Genomic DNA, 20234 nt, shown 5'->3' with positions numbered 1-20234 from the left:
ATTAATCCTAAATGTATATAAAATTAAACGAAGAAGAGTTTATTTTTAGATATGTCACAAAATATATATAATTTGTGGTCTTAACCTAACTTTTTCTAGAACCTAATTTTATAGCATTTGAAGCGTTATTTTATCGTTAAGGATTTTTGATCAATAATTTGAAAATATGGTAAAGTTAACAGCTGAAATTATTCAAAATTCGCTTCAATACATAAATCCTGTAAAAGATCGCGAATTAGATCTTCGAGGTATGTGAAATTCTCTTATGTAGGAATAATAATAGTAGTAGAAACATTGTTATAGGTTATAGAATTCCTGAAATTGAAAATTTGGGAGCCACGGGAGATCAGTTCGATACTATAGATTTTTCTGAAAATGATATTCGCAAACTAGATGGATTTCCATATTTAAAGAGATTGAAATGTCTTTTGCTGAATAACAATCGTATAGTGTTAGTATTTGATTTTACGAATCTTGTAAACAAATTATATTTACCAAACATATATTTTAGCCGAATTGGAGAACATTTGGAAGATTATGTTCCTAATATTGAAAGCTTAATTTTCACCGGAAATCAGATAGAAGATTTAGGGGATATTGAACCTTTAACTACACTTGAGAAATTAACAACATTAAGTCTTTTACATAATCCAATTACTGCAAAGCAGCATTACAGATTATATGTAATCTATAAATTGCCTCAATTAAAATTATTAGATTTTAGGAAGATAAAAATGAAAGAACGGGAGGAAGCAAAGACTTTATTCAAGAGTAAAAAAGGAAAAGAAATACAAAAGGATATTATTAAAAGATCCAAAACGTTTATTCCTGGAGGAAATATGCATAATATTGCAAAAAGCAAAGGTAATAACTTTAAATGAGCGTTGTTACAACTGTAAATTTTAAATATAATTAAATTTTAGGATTATCTGATGAAGAAATTAAAAAGATACGTGAAGCAATTAATCAAGCTGGTTCACTGGAAGAGGTTGAAAGATTACAAAAAATACTTCAATCTGGACAAATTCCAGGAAATGATTTGAATGGTTTGTTTTCTTTAATGTGATATATTATTTAAGGAATATTTATGCAATTTATATTTTAGGTCAATCAAATGGCCATTCTATGGAATATGAATAATAGGTAACTGAGTTAATTGTGGTACAAATCTGCAAAAAACAAGGAATTAATTTTAATTTCATATTATTTCAATTAAGTTGATAAGGACATAAAAATGAATGTATTTATATAATGTAATCTTATAATTCAAATTAAAGAAAGTCTAAGAGGTTCAGAAGCGATTAAGGGTTTATATATTAGAAAATAAAAAGTCTTTATTTTTACAAAGTCTCATTTATCTTTATTTTAATCCTGATTATTACATTTTTTATGATCATTATTATTGTAATTATAAGTTAGTAGTTACAATCTTCATTTGAGAGAATCATCTTTTTAACAATCGTATCACTTATAGGCATATTATTTTTGCAGTGTTGCCAACTGAAAGAATTACACAAATTAAATACTTTTCTAAGAGAATATTTTCTACACTACCTATTTCCATGCATGTCTCTAACCATAACTTTATTAATGTATATTATTGAACTTGTAGTTTCATTTCCATTTTCATATAATTCTGGATTAAAGAAAAATATATCAACTTTAATTTTTTTAATATCTTCTGGAATGAATGTATGGAAATCTGCTACACCCAATCCATACATCTGGGCTCCAGTTGTTACAAAATCTTGTATGCTATTAATTATTAATTTGATATAACATTGTGCTACTATTAAACTTTATATCTTACTCAGTGTAAATTTCGAAATCTATGGACTTGTTAGAATAGTGCAAGTTGACTTTTAGAAGTCCTTTTGTGGGTTCATAGTTTTGGGATACATGAACTGATAGTTGCAATTGTCTCCCTGAAAAAAATGCAGTTCTCAAAAGTATAACTTATGTATACATATGTATGTATATGTAAATGTATTAACTTATGTATTAAAGTATATAACTTTAAGTCGTTTTCATTTTAATTTATTGGTTTTCAGTTCTTGGCAAACCAACATAATGTTTGTCACAAAAAAGAGCAAGTTATACAGATTTTATGTATGCACACAAGATATTTTGCTACAATCATTTGTTGAGTGATATTTGACTAATTTACTAATTATTGATTGACTAATTATTTAATAATAAAATTGTATGTTTTTAAAATTCATTAAAAAAATAAACAATTATTTGTGAAATATTTGATGTCAATAATGAATTTTGGGTATAAAATGCATTATTCTAATAAAAAATAATAAATATGTAATATAATGTTCAATAGAGAATATCTGATATGTCAGTAGCTGAGTTTTGTTTCAATGGTTGTAGGGTCTGAAATGTAAAATAAATTACTAGCATCATCGGGTAATTTTAATAAATTACTATAAATAGCCGATAAATTTACCGCGAAATATGTAAAGAACTGATCGTGCGAGTAGTTGTTGACTCAATGGTTGGAAAATGTTTGCTTAGCCTGGAGAAAAAGTCAGGAGGAAGGAAAATGGCTATCACATGAATTGATACAAAATTTCGTTGCAAGCCGAAAAAAAAGCAATACCAGGAAGGCTGACAATCCAAAACAAACAAGATCATTTATTATTTCCGGAGAACTATAGATTTTCCAATTAAAACTGGCATCAACGAATCCTCTTCTGTATTTGTTGGGATCACCAAAAAGTAGTTTACCACAAACTGTAAGAATCAAAAGAAATCAACTTTTAATAGTTGTAAGCTGAACAATTTTAATGAACTGTTGTAGAGTATAACGATAACGTTAGGTCACGTCTTCGAAAATATGTGAACATATATTGCAATTTGAATACGACGTTTTTGCAATCCCCATCCATATTACTTATTTAAATCGATGGAGGGAATTCTAAAAATGAGCGAAAATTGAAGAATAATCTCAAAACCGATATCGCTTTCTCAATACGATATCATTATGCTGACCAAAAAATTAGTAAAAGCTGTAAAAAATTTATGATTTTAATATACACTTAACTTAAATTATTATTGGATATATCGAATTTATAACAATTTATTATACATATTAACATAGTTTATATTACCGCAATATGAACTAGAATCTCTTGTTGAGAAATACATTACTCCTTGACCACGGACATCTTCACCAAATTGACCAATTTCATCTTGTGCATAAATAGAATCGGTGACTAAGCGACCATTTGACTTTTCAATCTGTGGAAAGCAGTATCCGCTTTCAAAAGTAGAAAGTCCACCAGGACAACTAAAAGCAGTGAATTGGCAATAGTCTGACTTTTTGTCTCTATACTTCAGCTTATTTAGTACAGTTTCAATGAATAAGCGAAACGCTCTAATATGACTACAGGCGAAATCTCTGTTTAAAGCTCCTCTATTTTCTACAATTAAGGTAAAAATATGTTATCTTTAAATATGCATTTTTAATTTCATTATTTACCAAATTGAGTGACAAGAATGGAATTTTTAACATCATTACATCCTGGCTGTTCTTGGCCACCATTGGGAAAGAAATCTACATGGCCAATGGGTTCCCATAGTCCAAAACCATCAGTGACAAACTGAAATATGAATACTATTTAAGATTCAAAATATAAGATATGATTTAAGACATTATTATAGTATTTGTTATTACAATTATATACTTTTTGGATACATATTAAATATAGAGTTAATATAAATATTGGGTTTATGATTTAATTTGCTTTAATTTTGTATGATTGAATTATATTTATTAGATGCTTGTATATATTTTAATAAGCGATATTTATTGGCAAAAATGCACCGAAGTGTCGATATAATCTGCTAAACAATCTCACCTAAATACTAAATTGTATGGATTTAACATTTCTCTACGTAAAATAACAGTTTTACATTAAGTATTATTGAATTATTCAGTATATATAGTAGTTAATCATGGAACATTACTTTTGTTGCTTAATTTAAAGAAAAATGCTGTCGAGGTAAATACTTCTCATAGAAATTTAAGTCAGCTTAGCAATTCATGAATCTAAACCTTTACATGCGGTGCATAATATAACTTGACACGAATATTTTATATAGAATCCTTTCAATATTTTAGTTCCATTGCTTGCAAACCAAAACTTTTCTGTGGCATATTGTGACTGACAATCAAATGTGGTTTAGCTCTTAATCTATTAGGGCAATTTCAAGTGTAAAAAGTCATAGGTTACTCCAGGAGAGACATGATAAAGTTGTATATATGGTGAGATCACCATGGAAATTGCAACAGTGAAACTGTTGCTGCAGATGCGTACTGCTACCAATATTAATGTAATGCTACCAAATGATTAAAATGACGTATTGCTGTTTTCTTTTGCAGCAAGCAAAACGAATAATAGACGCAAAGTCACCCATGCTATTTTGTGTTACATGACAATAGTATTGCATGCCAATACTGGCCTAAGTTCATAGAAAAACATACGTCCAAATTGATGCACCATGACTAGATTGGCATGTGATTTCGAAATGCTGAACCTAGAGTATATGATAAGAGTACAAGATGAGCTTGATTTTATAGACAGGAGATTATCATGCCTGTTTTATTATATTGTTAATAATAGATGCTTAAGCCGTCTTTTTAACTCCTCGATTTTACCATAATAGGAGTACAGCAATAATTTTGTTATATATCATACATTTTAATTTTTTGTTGCTAAGTATTGCTTTTTGGTATGTTTTCTCAATTCTGACGTATATTGATTGAACTGTGTTAATTATCCGTTCCTTAATTTTCACAATAACATTGTAGTAATAATTATATCTTGTCTCAATACATTTTGTGTTGAAAGAGTAAGTAAAATATTAACAGACACATACTTTCAGCTGTGGTGTTCTGTTTTCAGTATGAGGGAACAAAAGATAGAAACTTTAATACATCTTATTTCAATTGATAGCACTAAAGAAATAAGAAATACGGAAAAAGAGCTATAGACAATTTTGATAATATTTGCCACGAGATATATTATGTTTTCAATTAGACTGCAGCCATTCTTATATCCACATCTAATTATTATTTATTTAAATATTTATGTTTCACTATGTTTTATTTATATACATTATATATATTTATATTTCATTATTTTTTATTTATATACATTATATATATTCATTATACACTTATATTTTAGTCTTTTGATGTTGTATAATATTTGTATTTATATGGAATTTTATATTAATAATTTTTTTTGAAAAAATACATTTTGGTTTCATTTGAAATTTAATTGGTCAGTGGAATGTGACGTCAGAGGTTAGTCATGTGATGCGTGAAGTTGTCGACCAATGAAATGCTCTCCTAATAAAACATTTTCATTACAGGTGCCTGTAATGGTAATTTAAACTAACCAATGAAATTCAGAGAAATCATGTTATGCAATGTTATGCATAGAAAAAATGTTATGTAATGATGCCTTCCTGCTGAAACCACGCAAGACAATTCTGAAATTATTTGTATTAAGTTAACACTATATATTACTCTATGATGCTGAAGAAGTGCGAAAATGGATCAATGACTATCGCTGTCAAATAGAGATCGTTTTTTTTTCGATTCATCATATCGTCATATTGCCAAAAAGGTAGGAAAAAGTTGTAGAAAATTATTTTAACATATTTTAATACATTTTAACATTTTTTCCCAATAAAAGGCTTTATTAAAGCGAAAAATATATAAACACTTGACAAAATATAAATATATTCCTGATCTCTTGTGGCTGTGAAAGGATTGAAAGGAAGGTTTCAGAACAGCGAATGACAACTCTACGTCCACAGCGACGTAACTTTTCCGAACAAAAAAATTAGGGTGGTACGTGATAAATACCACATTTACGATATTGTTCTGTACGAACTCTAACAAGAAAAAAAAGCATATAAATTAATTAGTAGTGTTTTTGGTACCACATTCTGTCTTATGAAAAATGGTATTACTGTTTTATAAATGGAGATACGGTCTTAGTAGCCAGCCGCTATTTAGACCATCTCGAAAGTTTGAAGGTGTGAAGCCTACTGGTTGAAAACAATCCAAAACCAACAATAGCTTAAAGCTTAACAGATACAGTCACCCAAACAACTATTTCCCAGCGATTAAAGCAATTCGAAAAAAAAAAATTTGAAAACCTAGGTCAAATTTTTAAGTATGTTAACCTCTCTTGTTTATGATTTTTGTGAAAAATTGCCAGGGCAAAAAAAGACATATAAGTATTCTGTAAGGATAACAAACGTAAATATGTCTCGGGCATCCCAGTATACGGAGGACGAAATAAGACATTTAATCAGAGAAGGTTATTCTGAGTATCTACTGGACATAGGAGGTGTTTTTATGAACTTCTACAGCTTGGTCAGTCAATGGATTCCGAATATATAGCAATAGCTAACAATGAACAAACTGGCAAAATAATTTGATCAAGGAAAACCAATTTACTTTGCAAAGAAGCAGGATAGCTATACTGCTGCATGACGTCCATATTTAATGTAGTACGCTTGACACAATGGAGTTATCCTGCAAATCTTTTAATCAATTACCTAATAATTATATAATATCTAATAAAATAATTAAACATTTACCGGACTTGAATCTGTATGCATAGCATCAACTAAAATAGCATCACTTCTATCCAATTTCTTATGTTTCTCTTTAAAATATGAGTTTCGAAACAGGGGACCTGCAGCATCTAAACCTAAAACATATAAAGATCTTTAACATGATATAAGCTCGCTATGTGACTGACGTCATACCTGTTATTCTTCCAATTAAATGCCCTTTTCCTTTCAAAATTTCGGATGCCGAACCTGCTACATGCGCTCCCAGTGAAAATCCAATTAAGTGTATGTTCTTAGCTTTTAAACCATTTTCAACCATTTTGGTCAGTAGAATACCCAGTTCTCGTCCTACAACTTCCGTATTGGCAGCAGCGACAACATATTGTGGCCCTCGTGCTCCTATTTTCCAATCCATCAGAATAACATTGCAATCATACTAAAAAATATTATTTTTCAAAATAGGTTAGGGTATTTTTTATATTAAAATTATAAAAGGTTAACTTCGCTACATAAATCTGTGAGGGTTTCGTTCACCCTTCATTCGACAGACAACCAAGCCATTGCCATCTGCGTCTCTGCATTTGCTCCTCAACAGTACTCTATCGCATTTTAATCGAATAACTTCTAATACAATCTGGGAGAAAAACATGCAGAATTTAGCTTAAGTATCCTATTTTAAATATTTCAAGCTTACATATGTCAAGTCATGTCTCAGAGTTATACAAAAGGTTTCGCGAAATAGGTGTTCGAAAAAGTCAAAAGAAGCAAAAGCTTCTACAACTTGGCTGATTCAGCTTATTACTTCAGCTGTAGATACTACTTTCCTCTCATACTTTTTCCATATACATCATATACATCTCAAATTAAAATAAAGTTAAACAACTTAAGCTAAAGTTAAGAATAACACTTTACACTATACAAGCTGATGTGGTTTGGTTCAATCTTCTGATTTCCTGCATGTTGTCCATTAGTTGTAGTGCTTCCCCGTTTCTGTGATCTTGTTTCATACCTTAACGCGAAATCTTGAATAACTTTAATTTTTATTAACAATATTTGTACTCCATAGTTCAAAAGTGGCTTTATGATTGTCCAAACCAAATCAATCTCTTCGATTTTAGGTCAAGTTGAGAGTATCTTCCGAATAACCAGTACAGTTGCTTGATTTTGAGACTGGTCTGTTTTGCTTTTTGTCTAACATGATGTCTTCTCATTGCTGATTTACTTGAATGATTACTGATCTAACATTGTATATTGTTGACCTAACTGACTCTATTGAGATTTACAATAGTAGATGTATCATACTTCGTCCATTATTCCTAGAATATCAGTTATTAGCGGAATTGCTAAACCCTGTAACGGGTGATGATTGATAACATGCATGCAATTTCTTGCATCAATAAGGTACCATACATAAAATTCTGCATTTGCTCTAATTGATGCTTTTGAGATTTACAATAGCAAACGATCAGCAGCTTGCTAATATTTATATGTATTACTTTAGTACATTTACTTTAGTTCACTCATTTTTTAGTTATGTGGCACTGCAATGCAAACTTTATCGTGAAGAATGCTGGAAGCCTCAACATTTGTAGCAGCCAAGAAATTTGTGGCATCATATTTAATATCATGTCCCTTTTCAAGTATTTATCGCATGATTGCATCTACTGCTATGCTACAAATATTGAATCGGTTTTAAAATAAATTCGACATATTTGTATTGGCACACATATATGATTGCAAGATGCCTGAAGAAGTTTGATATTTTTTAAGGTAACATCTTCAGCTTCCAGAGCTGTCTAAAGTGAGACCATATATAGTTAAAATCAAATTGAAAATAATAAGCAAAAAAACAAACACAAACATTTACATCAAATATTCCATAATCTAGGGAGGAGTGCGAAAACCATATCTAGCCAACCGCGATTCATCTAAATCAGATACTCATTCATCGATCTTTACTATCCTCGTTTATAACTAAATTTGTAGTCTTTTATCATTTTCTGTAAGCAAAATATGAAACCGCTGAAATAATTCTTAGTTTCCCTATCGCCTTCGGTATTTTCTCGTCATACTTTAATGATTTTATTTATGTTCTCAATTCGACAATTGCTGGCTTGTCATCAGTAAATGACGTTTCTAGCATATCAATAAACCGTTAAAGTTCTATTGATTTTATCTTATTATTTTATTCATTAATTCATTCAGATTCATATTTTTAGTAGTCCGTATCTTCCTAACCTTCGTTTTTGCCCAATATCTTATCTAATTTGAGACATTTCTCGAAATTGATGAGTTTTGTTCATTTTCGGTCTTCTCAAATCGTAAACATTCATCGAATACCCAGAGTTGTGTTTTATATTGGGTTGGAGAACATGCTTTATTGACATACTCAATAAATGGTTCAGCTTGACTTTCTTATGTTTATCTCTGTATTCGAATGTGATGATCTACTTCTGTCCAGCATGATTCATTGGTACATTCCATGCTCCAACAGCGGGGTATTGATGGTTAAGAAAAAATTGTGGTAATGGAGGTTTTTTTGGTTTTCTATTGTAACTTGTTAAAATTGGCCTGATATTTAAATAGACTTAACAGGCACCTCCAAAAAAAGAAGGAAAAATGTAGTAGTTAGTCATGGATAATATTTTAGAAAATAATAACTAATCAGCTAAAATCATAAATCAGTAAGCACAATTTTTCCATAATAAAACTGAAACTTTTTTTTTAAAGAAAATAAATTTATCAAAATTAATTATCATTCTTTTCTAAATTTTATATTTGTTAAAAGGTGTAGTACAGTGAATCCAAAAGCAACTCCTAAATTTACTGAATACTTAAAACATAACATTACGTTAGACAAAAAGCAGAGCTCTAAATAAAAGAACTGTACTGGTTAGTCGGAAGACACTCCCAACTTGTTCTAAAATCAAAGATATTGGTTTTTATCAGTCTATTATAAAGTCAATTTAGACTTATGGGGTTGCACTAAAACAAACTAAAATCAACTAGTAATCCAACGATACTAAAACAAAGTTCTTCGAATAATTACCAACACTTATCACTACGTAACCGATGAAAAACTACACGGTGACCTCAAAATCAAATATATTTGTGAAGTTATCCAAGATTTCGTCTTAAAACATGAATTAAGGTTACAAAATCAGCAACAAAGAAGCATTACAACAGCTACTGGACAACACACAAGAGATTATAAGATTGAAGTGAACCAAACCACATGAACTTGTGTAGTGTATGACTAAATAATTTCAACTTTAGCGTAAATAATCTAATTTAATTTTAATTTGGGAAATACATATTGATGAATTTATACCACACTCATCCTTCTGTATCAATATACATCTCAACATATTGAAGCATATTGAATTACAACAGAACAATAGCGATAAATTAATGTTATAAATTAAGATTGTACAAAGCAGATCAGTAAGATGTAAATATAAAAAAAACATATGAGATAAAAAAGGAAATGCCAACAATTAACAATCAATAATTTTCAGGTTATATTTTCAAGTGAAAGTATGCCAATCGGTACAAATATTAAAATAAGAACATATGCATTCAGATATTATATAATACTTGAAGCGATATTTGTAATAAGAAAATCGTAGTTTTAAAAGTGAGAACTTGGAACATTAATTGTTGTGTGCAGTTAAGTTGTTGACCTTAAAATTGTTTATATATACCTAGCGTCAGGCATTACCGTCAACCATTTGTTTATTTAAGATGAAATTTCATACCATACAAGTTCATGTGGTTTGATTTCGGGATGTTACCCACGGAGAAAAATATCGATATTCTTAAAAAAATATAAAATAATCTCAAAACAAAACTTCAATACGTATGTCTAACTTTCAATTTTCAAAATTATATCGATATATCTATACATATGTATACATATATATATATATATATATATATATATATATATATATATATATATATATATATATATATATATATATATATATATATATATACATATATATATATATTATATATATATATATATATATATATATACATACATATATATATATATATATATATATATATATATATATATATATATATATAACACTACTATTTTTTTTCTATTAAAGGCTCCTCACTATACTACAATACATAAGATCAAAATTTTTTAATCTTTTGAGTATGCGCCCTGTTCTGGTTTTATTTAAGTGTTGGAGTCTCTCCTTATTTCTCTTGCGATTTCTTATCGATTCTCTTGAGTTACAGTGGGTGTAAGGTAATAAAATAGCATCTAGTAGTATTATAGTATTAACTATGCTTTCTAAAAAACTTGTTGATAATTGTGATTTTCTTAGACCTAACTGATACATTTACCTATATTTCAACTCCAGTTTTTTCCTTTTCTTTTTAACATATTTTTTTTTCAAAAGTTTTGTATCAAGAGCCATTCTGGGTTGTTGCTATATGTACTGATAATGTTATTTATTGCTAGTGGTGTTCGTGAGGTCTTACTTCTCACAGCGTTACTTCGGTTAATTTTATTTTCTCTATTCGGTCTAATTATTTATGTTTTCGTTGATCTATTGTAATTTTCGGGTTGCTTCTTCGCTTTTGTCTGCGGCAGTAAAAATTGAATAATGAGCAAATAGAGTCATCGTGATATTTTCCATTTTTGGTATATCTTATGTATAAAGTAGGTACAGAATTGGCGACTGTTTTAGCCACTTTTATTGTAGAGTTGGCTTCCTTTTGTTTGACATTAAACAATCTGGCTGTGATGTAAGGTTTTAATAATTCGGTTGCTTCAGTAACATTTTCTATAACTTTGTAGCGACCTTGAGGCATGTCGAATTTTACATCGTGGAATAACGGTTTACAAAATACCCAGAAATATAATCCTAGATGTTGAACACGGGCGGGGTGCCAGCAGCGCCAACTAGAACCCGACAACGAATAGCTGGCGGCAACCCCGAGACGTTTAGCTGGGATGTTATTGAAGGGTATTTCGATCATTCAGTGCTCAACCTTCGTTCGGTTTAGACGTGCCCAAGCCTCGTTACCAGGTAACACCGCTGCCATCCGTTTTATTATTTGTATTTTTCACATTTTTTTATATTGCCAATAAATAACGGTCACATAATGTAAACACCACTGTTTCATTTCGTGGAGGTAAAACGAGCCACATCATTTACCCTAAAACTTATGATATAGCCCGTCATGCTAAACGTTAACAAAGAATTGTGCTGCATCTAAGAATATAGCTGAACATACTTTTTTTCAATCCCTTCATTGCGCATTCAAATTTTCCACACGCTATACCTTTTGTAATATAACGGGTATATTATTTAAGATTGTTTAATTTTTTCATTGTTGCAAACCTTAATTTGCATAAATATTTACAATTCGGATATAATTTTGACTCCAATATTCCTAAACATAATATAGCAATTTAGGCTTTAAGGTCACCAAGCAATCTTTGAAGCGAGGCTAAGTAATCTTATTCATGAATCCATGGATTCTTGGTCCAAACATGGCAGTTCAGGGTGCAAGATCACCAAAGTTGGACTGAAGTTTTCTATGAACTAATATAGTTTACTGGAATTTAGACAGAAGCTTGCAGTTCAGTGTGTACGGTCAACAAAAGTGTATTTCAGTAGTTTCTATACATGCTATACCATAGACATTTAGGTGAAAGCAGTGCAGTTAAGAAGATCAACAATTCGAAACTGGCGAACGAAAAAAGGTACTGGAAGGACGAGGAATCGATGCTCATAAATAATTTTACAACTAATGCAAGCTTTTCCCGATGTGACAACGACCACATACTACGACTAAGTACTCTAAATGATATTTTGGTCGTTTTCTTTCAAGATGATTTCAGCATCTGATATAAGTTGGGAACTTTTAAAATCAAAAGCTTTGTTCATGTTAAAATAGGAACGAACCGGAAATATTTTTGTACCACCGACTTAAGAAGATTATAGTTTATAGTTTAAGCCAATAGTTTCCATTAAAATAAAATAGATTTCAAGTAAATAAAAATGGCTTGATTTTTGTCTACATATTTCATAATTCACATTCATATTAAGGGATAATCCATTACATCATAATCATGAGTATATCTAAGTACTCCGAGTACTTAATCGGCTGTATCAAGACAACAGCAAGATAGCTTTTTATATACCCTCATAAATTAAAAAAAGTTATTAAAAACAGTACGTTAGACAAAAAGTAGAGCAAATCAGACTCAATTTCAAAGAACTGTACCTAACATCAAATTGACCTAATATCAAAAAACTGATTTATCAGTCAATTATAAAACCTATTAGGACTTATGGGGTTCAAATATGGGACTGCGCCAAAACATCAAACCATCTTGTAATTGTAATGTTTATCGCAACGTAACCAACGAAGAACTACACGGTGACCTCGAAGTCAAATGGATTTACGAAGTTATCCAATATTTCGCATTAAAGGGTGAATTAAGGCTACTAAATCACAGCAACGTAGAAGAAATATAGCTACTGGAAAACGAACCAAATCACATGAACTTGTACAGTGTATAAGTATTTTATTCTAACTTTAGCTTGAGTAGTCTAATTTAATTTTAATTTGGGAAATACATATTGATGTATTCATCCCATACTCGTTTTGCTTGTATATTCGTGCGATACAACTGAATAATAGAAATTAAAAGAATAATATTAATTGTGAATTTTCATTAATTGTTGCATTTTGAAAATTATATTACGTCAGAATTTTGCAATGTTTGTTTACACTTGTAATAGTATATTTTAGCCAGCCACATAACTGCATCATCATTTTTGTTTAATCTATATTTATTACAAATAAATGACCTCTGATTGTTAACAATAACATATAAATTAGTATTAAATGAAAATAAAATTTCTTTTTTCCACACATTTTATACTGGCTTGATAAAAAGGGCATAAAATGTGATAAAATATTTTCACTTCTTTTTTATGGAGTAAATATATTGGAAATGAAAGTGGTATAAAATATTACTCTATCTGCTTTAATCTTCTATAGTTAATAAAATGCTATTTTCCTATTTTTAACGAGTTTAAATTGCATATGGCGATAAAAAAGTAATGGAGTAAAATATAAAAGTGTTTTAATGCTTTCATTTTGTGAATATAATCTTACCAGCTGTAAATAAGCATCAGTGACCAAAAGTGCATTTTTCTCATTCCATTTGCTAGTATACCCATGGATTAATACTTTGAGTATGTTTGATGAGTTGAAACTTGATTCTTGAAGAGATTTCCCATCATCATTATAGAATAATATTTCTGGTATAGAGGTGTTAGTTTTTCTAGTAATTAGATAAAATTTCGTTCCCAGAGTTTTTGGATCTTCAGGTACTCTTTGCAAAGGTGAATTACTGTGAGGCAGTGTAAAACACCCTACAATATCTGCAACATGTTATAAGTGTAAATCATTTTACGTTTTCGATATCAAGTTATTTGGTAATTATATTTAAACAAAGCAATATTTGAAAAAACTATTAATCTTTTACTTTTCTAAAGAAGAATTATCGCTTGTTTATGATATAAAAACGCTTGTTTTAGCGTGCCTTTAACAATTGGCATCTTTTATTTATCATTTACTACGACCGACTTTTTATAATAGCCCATTGACCTTACCCGTTGTATTGTACTTCTATAGAAGAAGAATCAGTTTTTAAAAAATGACATAAGTGCGAAAATATTGGACTACAAGTGTTCTGAAAAGCATTTTGTTTAAGTTGTTACAATATTATGGCTGAACGTTATAAAATGATTAAAAGAAACTAGTTATTTTTAAAAATATTTTTCAGAACTAAATCCACACTTATAAATATATTTTAATTTAGAATAAAACATCATTTCAAATACATATTCTATGTTTATAAACAAAATATTTTTCTTAAAGCAAAGTGAAATAGTAATAATAATATGTATTATACAAATTAGTTGTATCTTACTAAATAATTAAAAATATTGCAGATTATTATGCCTTGAATATGAAAAATCGAATATTTAGAGAGGATTTATAAAACTGTATAAAATATTCTTTGTATAATACTTTGAAATATCAAATTTATAGCTTTAACGATCTTGATATATAAATGTAAAGGTGAAGATTTAATTCGCCATCTGGCAGCTTAAAAATATGTTAAATAGTTGTTAGAAGTCAATGTCAACCAATTTATGATATCATTGTTTGTTTTTTAAATAGCGATTTTATAAAATTCTAATAGTACGAGGGCAAATTGATAAGTCAGTGGCTTTTTGAAAAGCGTTTTAAATCTGAAGAATGCGGTGGATGAGGAAGCAATTCGAAACCCAATTCCTGGATTTATGACATCGTTTTCTTTGACTTGTGATACGGTGCATTGTCTTAGTGAAGCAGCACTTTCATTTTCTTCAAATGCGGCCGTTTTTCGGCGATTTCGTCCTTCAAACGGTCCAATAACGCTATGTAATGGTCGCTGTTGATGGCCCTTCCTTTTTCAAGGTGGTCAATCAAAATTATTCCATGCGCATCCCAAAATATAGACGTCATAACCTTGCCAGTCGACTGTTGCTTTTCCCACGCTTTGGAGCGGGTTCAACGTGTGAGTGAAATGATAGAGTCATATTTCATCCATTGTCAAATATCGACCCAAAAACTCGGGTTTATTACGCTTGATCATCTTCAAACACTGCTGCGAATCATCAACTCGTCGTTGTTTTTGATCAAAAGTGAGCTCGCGCGCCATCCACTTTGCACAGGGCTTTCTCATACCTAAATATTCCTAATGATATGTACACGTTCAGTTGATATCTTTAGAGGGTCTGCTATTTCATTCAGTTTCAATTTGCGGTCATTCAAAATCATTTTGTGGATATTTTAAATGTTTTCGTCGATAACAACCTCTTTTGGCCGTCCACTGCGTTCACCGTCTTCGGTGCTCATTTCACCATGTCTAAACTTAGCATACCAATCCTTGATGATTGATTTTCTTGGGGCAGTGTCCGGAAACTCGGCATCAAGTCAAGTTTTTGCTTCAACTGTATTTTTTCACAATAATAAAAGTTGCTTCACTCAAAATGCTATAATTCACAAATTAATGATCCGACAGCTATCAAATTTATACACGCATTTTTTGAAGGTTAGGGCTAACTAAAAAACCTATGGATTTAATTCTAGTAGCGCCATCTATGTGTCAGGCCGGGGGCTTTTCAATTGCCCTGTTAATACTTGTCTGTACATGTTGTTAAATTATCATCATTTAGAAATAGAATAGTTATAAGGTAAAATACTACTCTCTACATGTAGAATGTAATAGCTTTATTTTTGCAATTTAAATGTATTTTTATACTAGTTTATATTCATAATGTTACTTATTTTAGATATTAGGTACATTTAAGTTGAGATGGGGTGTTAAAAATCTGTTTTTATTAATAAAAGAGCCTTATTCTTAATATGTATAAAAGTAAGTTTAACTAATAGATGGCGTTTTAGTCTGTTTCGCATGGCTATTCAAAAGATATACAAGGACAGCAATGTAAATAAAGTGTATCTCTTATTCTAACGCCAAAGGTGGCGTTATTAATTTATTCCTGGATTAAAAATAATTTATAACAAAAATTGGTCAAAATGTCAGTTATTATGAAAGTTACCGCGCGTAATTCAAATAGCCACTAACTTCGCGAACTACCCACATGTTGTAGTGAGTTGTGACATATTGATTGATTGTTAATTATGTCTTTTTCATTTATATTTGTACATGACGCTGTGATTAAATTGATGAAAGAACTCTATCGTTGCACAAACTATTAGATAATAGTTAACTTAAGAGAACTTAAGATTTCAGGCTTGGAGATATTTTTATTGATGCAGACTTATGGTCTCCATCCTTTGGTCTTTATACCGGGATCATATTATCTATATATCAATAGATTAGGTATCTATTATCCATATGTCTATGGATTATATATCTATTTTCAAACTTTCATTATGCAAGAATTTTCTTTGCCGTGGAGAATTGAATACTTCATAAAAAAGTTGTTTACGTCAATTAGGATTTAGAAGGTTTTCATTCGTGAATGTCAGTCGATAGTTTAAGACCAAATCAAAAAATGCAAACGCAGTAGAATGAAGGAAAACTTGGTTCAAAATTTATCGTATTTTGAGGGTCATTCAATGGTATCGTTATTTATAAGAGTACACGGTCTTGGGAGCTATTCCAGTTAGTCCCAGTAGAGTGTCAGTAATTTCGAAAGCACAAACGTTTAAAGAATATTGATGCAAATTTCATAACATGATGTGTTGATTACATATTGCCATATGATGTCAAAAACATGTTATGCTTGATAAGTGGCGGTGAAGGCCAATATGTTATACAGTACATAACAAATCGTTGATGGCAGAAATAAATGAAATAATAAATAAAATATGCATAGTTTTATAAAAACGATGAAAACTGGCAGATAGAATAAGACTATATAGTAAGACTGGAACTTGTTCATCCCATGCGTATATTTATAATTAATAACTACATTTAAGGATCAATCTATGAAATCTACTTGAAGCCTTTTCTTTAAGTATTCTTTCTATTTGGAGATATTTTATATTATGACATAATAATATTTCCTAGAAACATTTATATTCACTTTGGATAGTTTGCATAATAAATTTTGTGATAAACAAACATTAACTTATGCAAAATTAACACTGGATATGTTTCGATTTGTATTTTAATTTTTATCATTTCTATTATGCTTCTTTACTTACCATAACAAACCATTTGTGTATTTCTTTCTCTATATAGATCCAACCGATTTTTTAATCGGTTTCTAAAGTTTTGAGCTGCCCTAAAAGGCAACTGCCTAAACCTTTGGTTATTTCTAAATTGTCCATTACTCCAACTAATTATTACCAACACTAACGAAATACTACTCAAACGCATTGTCTTTATTATTCAAATAATAGTGTATCACATTTTCACGAACTGGTCACGTTAAATGCGAATTTGATACTGGCAAGAATAACTCAAAAGCAATACCTAGACATTTCTTCCGAAAACACTTTCACTTTTTCGTTCGATGGATGGTTTTAATATGTTTGCATCGCGGTGAACTTATCCGAACAGTTACGGCAACCAATGTTAAAGAACCGCAACCTGCTTGCACAAATTATTGCGAAATTATTGATCGACAGAAATATTTTTTCTGTTGTGGTAGTTTGTCCTAAATAGTTATGTAAAAGTTAAAATGTGTGACAAGCTTGCTATTGAACATCGGCACATTTGTGTTTCACGTGTTTCAAAGCAAATTTATTCATATAAACTTCAAAAACTACACAATATGTGCCGTTTTGATCTATGGCGTTTTGCCACCTTTTTAGAAAATGTCCTATAGTGAGAGTAATAGAGAGAAAACTCAATAAGTGTCTCCCATGCGGCCCCTGATAAAAATTTTAAGATGTTTTGCAATTTTTGCAAAAAAAAACTTACCTATTTTTTATAAATTAAAAAAGTCATTAAAATTGTCTATTTCGGAAATAAACAATTTTTGAATAGATAACATTGGAAAGAGCTGTTAAACTATCTTCGGCCAATAAATTTCTGAGAAACGTTTTAATGCACTTTAGTATTGAGAAACATCTTTTGGCCTCTGATGTTGTTATGGGAGCTGTTACCATGATTTATAATAATTGTCTAGTCTCTATTAACGTGCCTCCTAGATTTTTTGCTATTAAAAAATTTAGAAGAGATAGTGCACCATTTAATATTTTCCAATCATTTCTTGAATAAATAACTGACAGTTCAGTTCATAATCGTTCTTTATCAAGTGTGTGATAGAAGGCCCATACGGAAGTGTATTTATCCTCAGGATATTTACCGCAATACTCTTTAAAGTATTCTGAAAAGAAAAGTGATGCAACTACTACAGCTCTACTAGATTTCCCACTACTAACTACTAGATTTATTATAACATCACATACCTTCAAAGTATAAATTTGGTGACCAAATTTACTGTGGATTGGACAGTTTGTGATGCTTCACTAATGATGTTATCAATATTATTGTGAACTTGAATAATACTGCGTTCATCATTATCGATAGCGTCCCTTTTTCCGGTATGTTCGATTTTTCTTTGCTGCAGTTGGTTAAACAGGATATCTATGTGGAGCATCACATGATGGAAAAAAGTTAGCCAAAAATTGATGATCGGATTATTTAATGAACGACGAATAGAGATACACTCAATGAGATGTATATTAAAGTTCCAACAGGTTGGAGTACCGTGGGGGTTCCTTGTGTTTATAATTTTGTTCAACAATTCTACTCGTTATGCGTACTAAAATATGCGTTAAAATATATCATGTTAAAATAAATTATGTTTATTCTAGTTTTTACTTTAATATTTTATTTAGATTGTTTGTATGTCTCTCTTACTTAGATTACTTTTTTGTTTATTTTATTCCATTTAATGCAATAAAATTTATTATAGGATATTTTATTTAAATTTTTTTGCACTATTTATTTGCTCCAACGAATTATATAAACCTAAATAAATAATAAATCACAAAGTTTCCAATCTTATGTTAAAACTTTTACTATTTTAAAAATGCATGTCATATCACAAACATTAAAGCACACAAATATGACCATGTTTTATTCTTACATTTACTATGTTATAATATTCAAACTAATTTTGTTTTCATATTATTTAACATAAATATCTCTCTATTCCATAACAATCTACAAAATTAGTTTTTCAACATTATAATATTTTACTAATAAATCAAACCTCATACATTTATTTTCGCATTATCTTTAACCTCAACAAACTTTTTTAAACATAAAATTACCAAAATAATCAATGTCCTCTGGTTCATCAGGAATGATCAAATTCATAGAGAAACAGATTTTCCCGCAGTTCACGATTTTATATTTGAGCTGTACTCGAAATTTTCCTCCACTGTTCTCTCGGATAATAGCTATATTACCGAGCTGACCGCTATTTTAAGCCATTAACTCATTCGGCTTTTTGCGGTCTTCTTCCATCGCAGCCGTCACCACCCCGTCGTGCTCTTACCCCCAATCGTTTCGGCTTTTCCGAACGATTAAGTCAGGTATGGCGAGCTGCATAGTGTGATAAAGACGCCCTATTACTTAACTGGTCTTGTTACCGGTCATGGCCACCCTCCTTACCTACAGTAATGATCATTAGGGTCATGGAATCAGCTGAAAGGATGAGGTTTCATTAGGTAGCCTAGAGGTAGCCTCCATATAACCGGTGCTGTTGAGATTTTAGGTTATTAATTGATATTTTGAATCAAGAACGATTATATTCGATGAATATATATCGAGTGAAATGATGTGTCTGGCGAGTGAAAAGATAAGAGGAAAAAGTGAAATGGTCACATTACATAATGACTTGTATTGAACAAATTACTTAGATTAATATTGGCGTTGGGAACTATCGACTGAAAACAGTCGAAACAGTCGATAGTCAAAAAACTAGCGAATGAAAATAGTAATTACTATTTTCAGTCAAATGCACGGTTCGACTGTTTTGTTAAATTCGTAATGCCAGACGAAGATGTACAAATCCTTTCCTGTATAAATTGTGAGAGAGAAA

At 30.3% G+C, this 20234-nt stretch overlaps 2 protein-coding genes across 2 annotated transcripts; one reads left to right on the top strand and one right to left on the bottom strand.

Annotated features, from left to right (window-relative positions):
* The first annotated feature begins 90 nt into the window (after positions 1-90).
* U2A (small nuclear ribonucleoprotein polypeptide A'-like U2A) lies at positions 91-1350 on the top strand. Its single transcript, XM_076395670.1, has 5 exons — positions 91-248; positions 304-451; positions 512-864; positions 924-1046; positions 1106-1350. Exons 1-5 carry the CDS (start codon positions 167-169, stop codon positions 1138-1140), a joined length of 741 nt encoding a protein of 246 aa, XP_076251785.1. The 5' UTR covers positions 91-166; the 3' UTR covers positions 1141-1350.
* Positions 1326-17704, bottom strand: LOC143191022 (pancreatic triacylglycerol lipase). Its single transcript, XM_076395662.1, has 9 exons — positions 17380-17704; positions 13765-14033; positions 6802-7042; positions 6631-6743; positions 3491-3611; positions 3120-3431; positions 1811-1925; positions 1555-1755; positions 1326-1500 (listed from the first exon to the last, which is right to left on the bottom strand). Exons 1-9 carry the CDS (start codon positions 17552-17554, stop codon positions 1416-1418), a joined length of 1632 nt encoding a protein of 543 aa, XP_076251777.1. The 5' UTR covers positions 17555-17704; the 3' UTR covers positions 1326-1415.
* Between the last annotated feature and the right edge of the window lie 2530 nt (positions 17705-20234).

Source organism: Rhynchophorus ferrugineus, unplaced genomic scaffold (genome assembly GCF_030347505.1).
Source record: "Rhynchophorus ferrugineus isolate W39M unplaced genomic scaffold, kcgeb_rfMv2 rfM2, whole genome shotgun sequence".
In the NCBI taxonomy this organism is placed as follows: Eukaryota; Metazoa; Arthropoda; class Insecta; order Coleoptera; family Curculionidae; genus Rhynchophorus; species Rhynchophorus ferrugineus.
The sequence above is the reverse complement of the archived record's forward strand: the minus strand, read 5'-3'. Positions and strand labels throughout refer to the sequence as shown.

Excerpts from the sequence above, each read along its gene's own strand:
- U2A (XM_076395670.1), top strand. The coding sequence starts at position 167 with ATGGTAAAGTTAACAGCTGAAATTATTCAAAATTCGCTTCAATACATA. Across the intron at positions 865-923 it reads TAATATTGCAAAAAGCAAAG|GATTATCTGATGAAGAAATT; the intron begins GTAATAACTTTA and ends ATTAAATTTTAG. Across the intron at positions 1,047-1,105 it reads TCCAGGAAATGATTTGAATG|GTCAATCAAATGGCCATTCT; the intron begins GTTTGTTTTCTT and ends TTTATATTTTAG.
- LOC143191022 (XM_076395662.1), bottom strand. The coding sequence starts at position 17,554 with ATGCGTTTGAGTAGTATTTCGTTAGTGTTGGTAATAATTAGTTGGAGT. Across the intron at positions 1,926-3,119 it reads AGATTCTAGTTCATATTGCG|GGAGACAATTGCAACTATCA; the intron begins GTAATATAAACT and ends CATTTTTTTCAG. Across the intron at positions 1,501-1,554 it reads AGAGACATGCATGGAAATAG|TTGGCAACACTGCAAAAATA; the intron begins GTAGTGTAGAAA and ends TAATTCTTTCAG.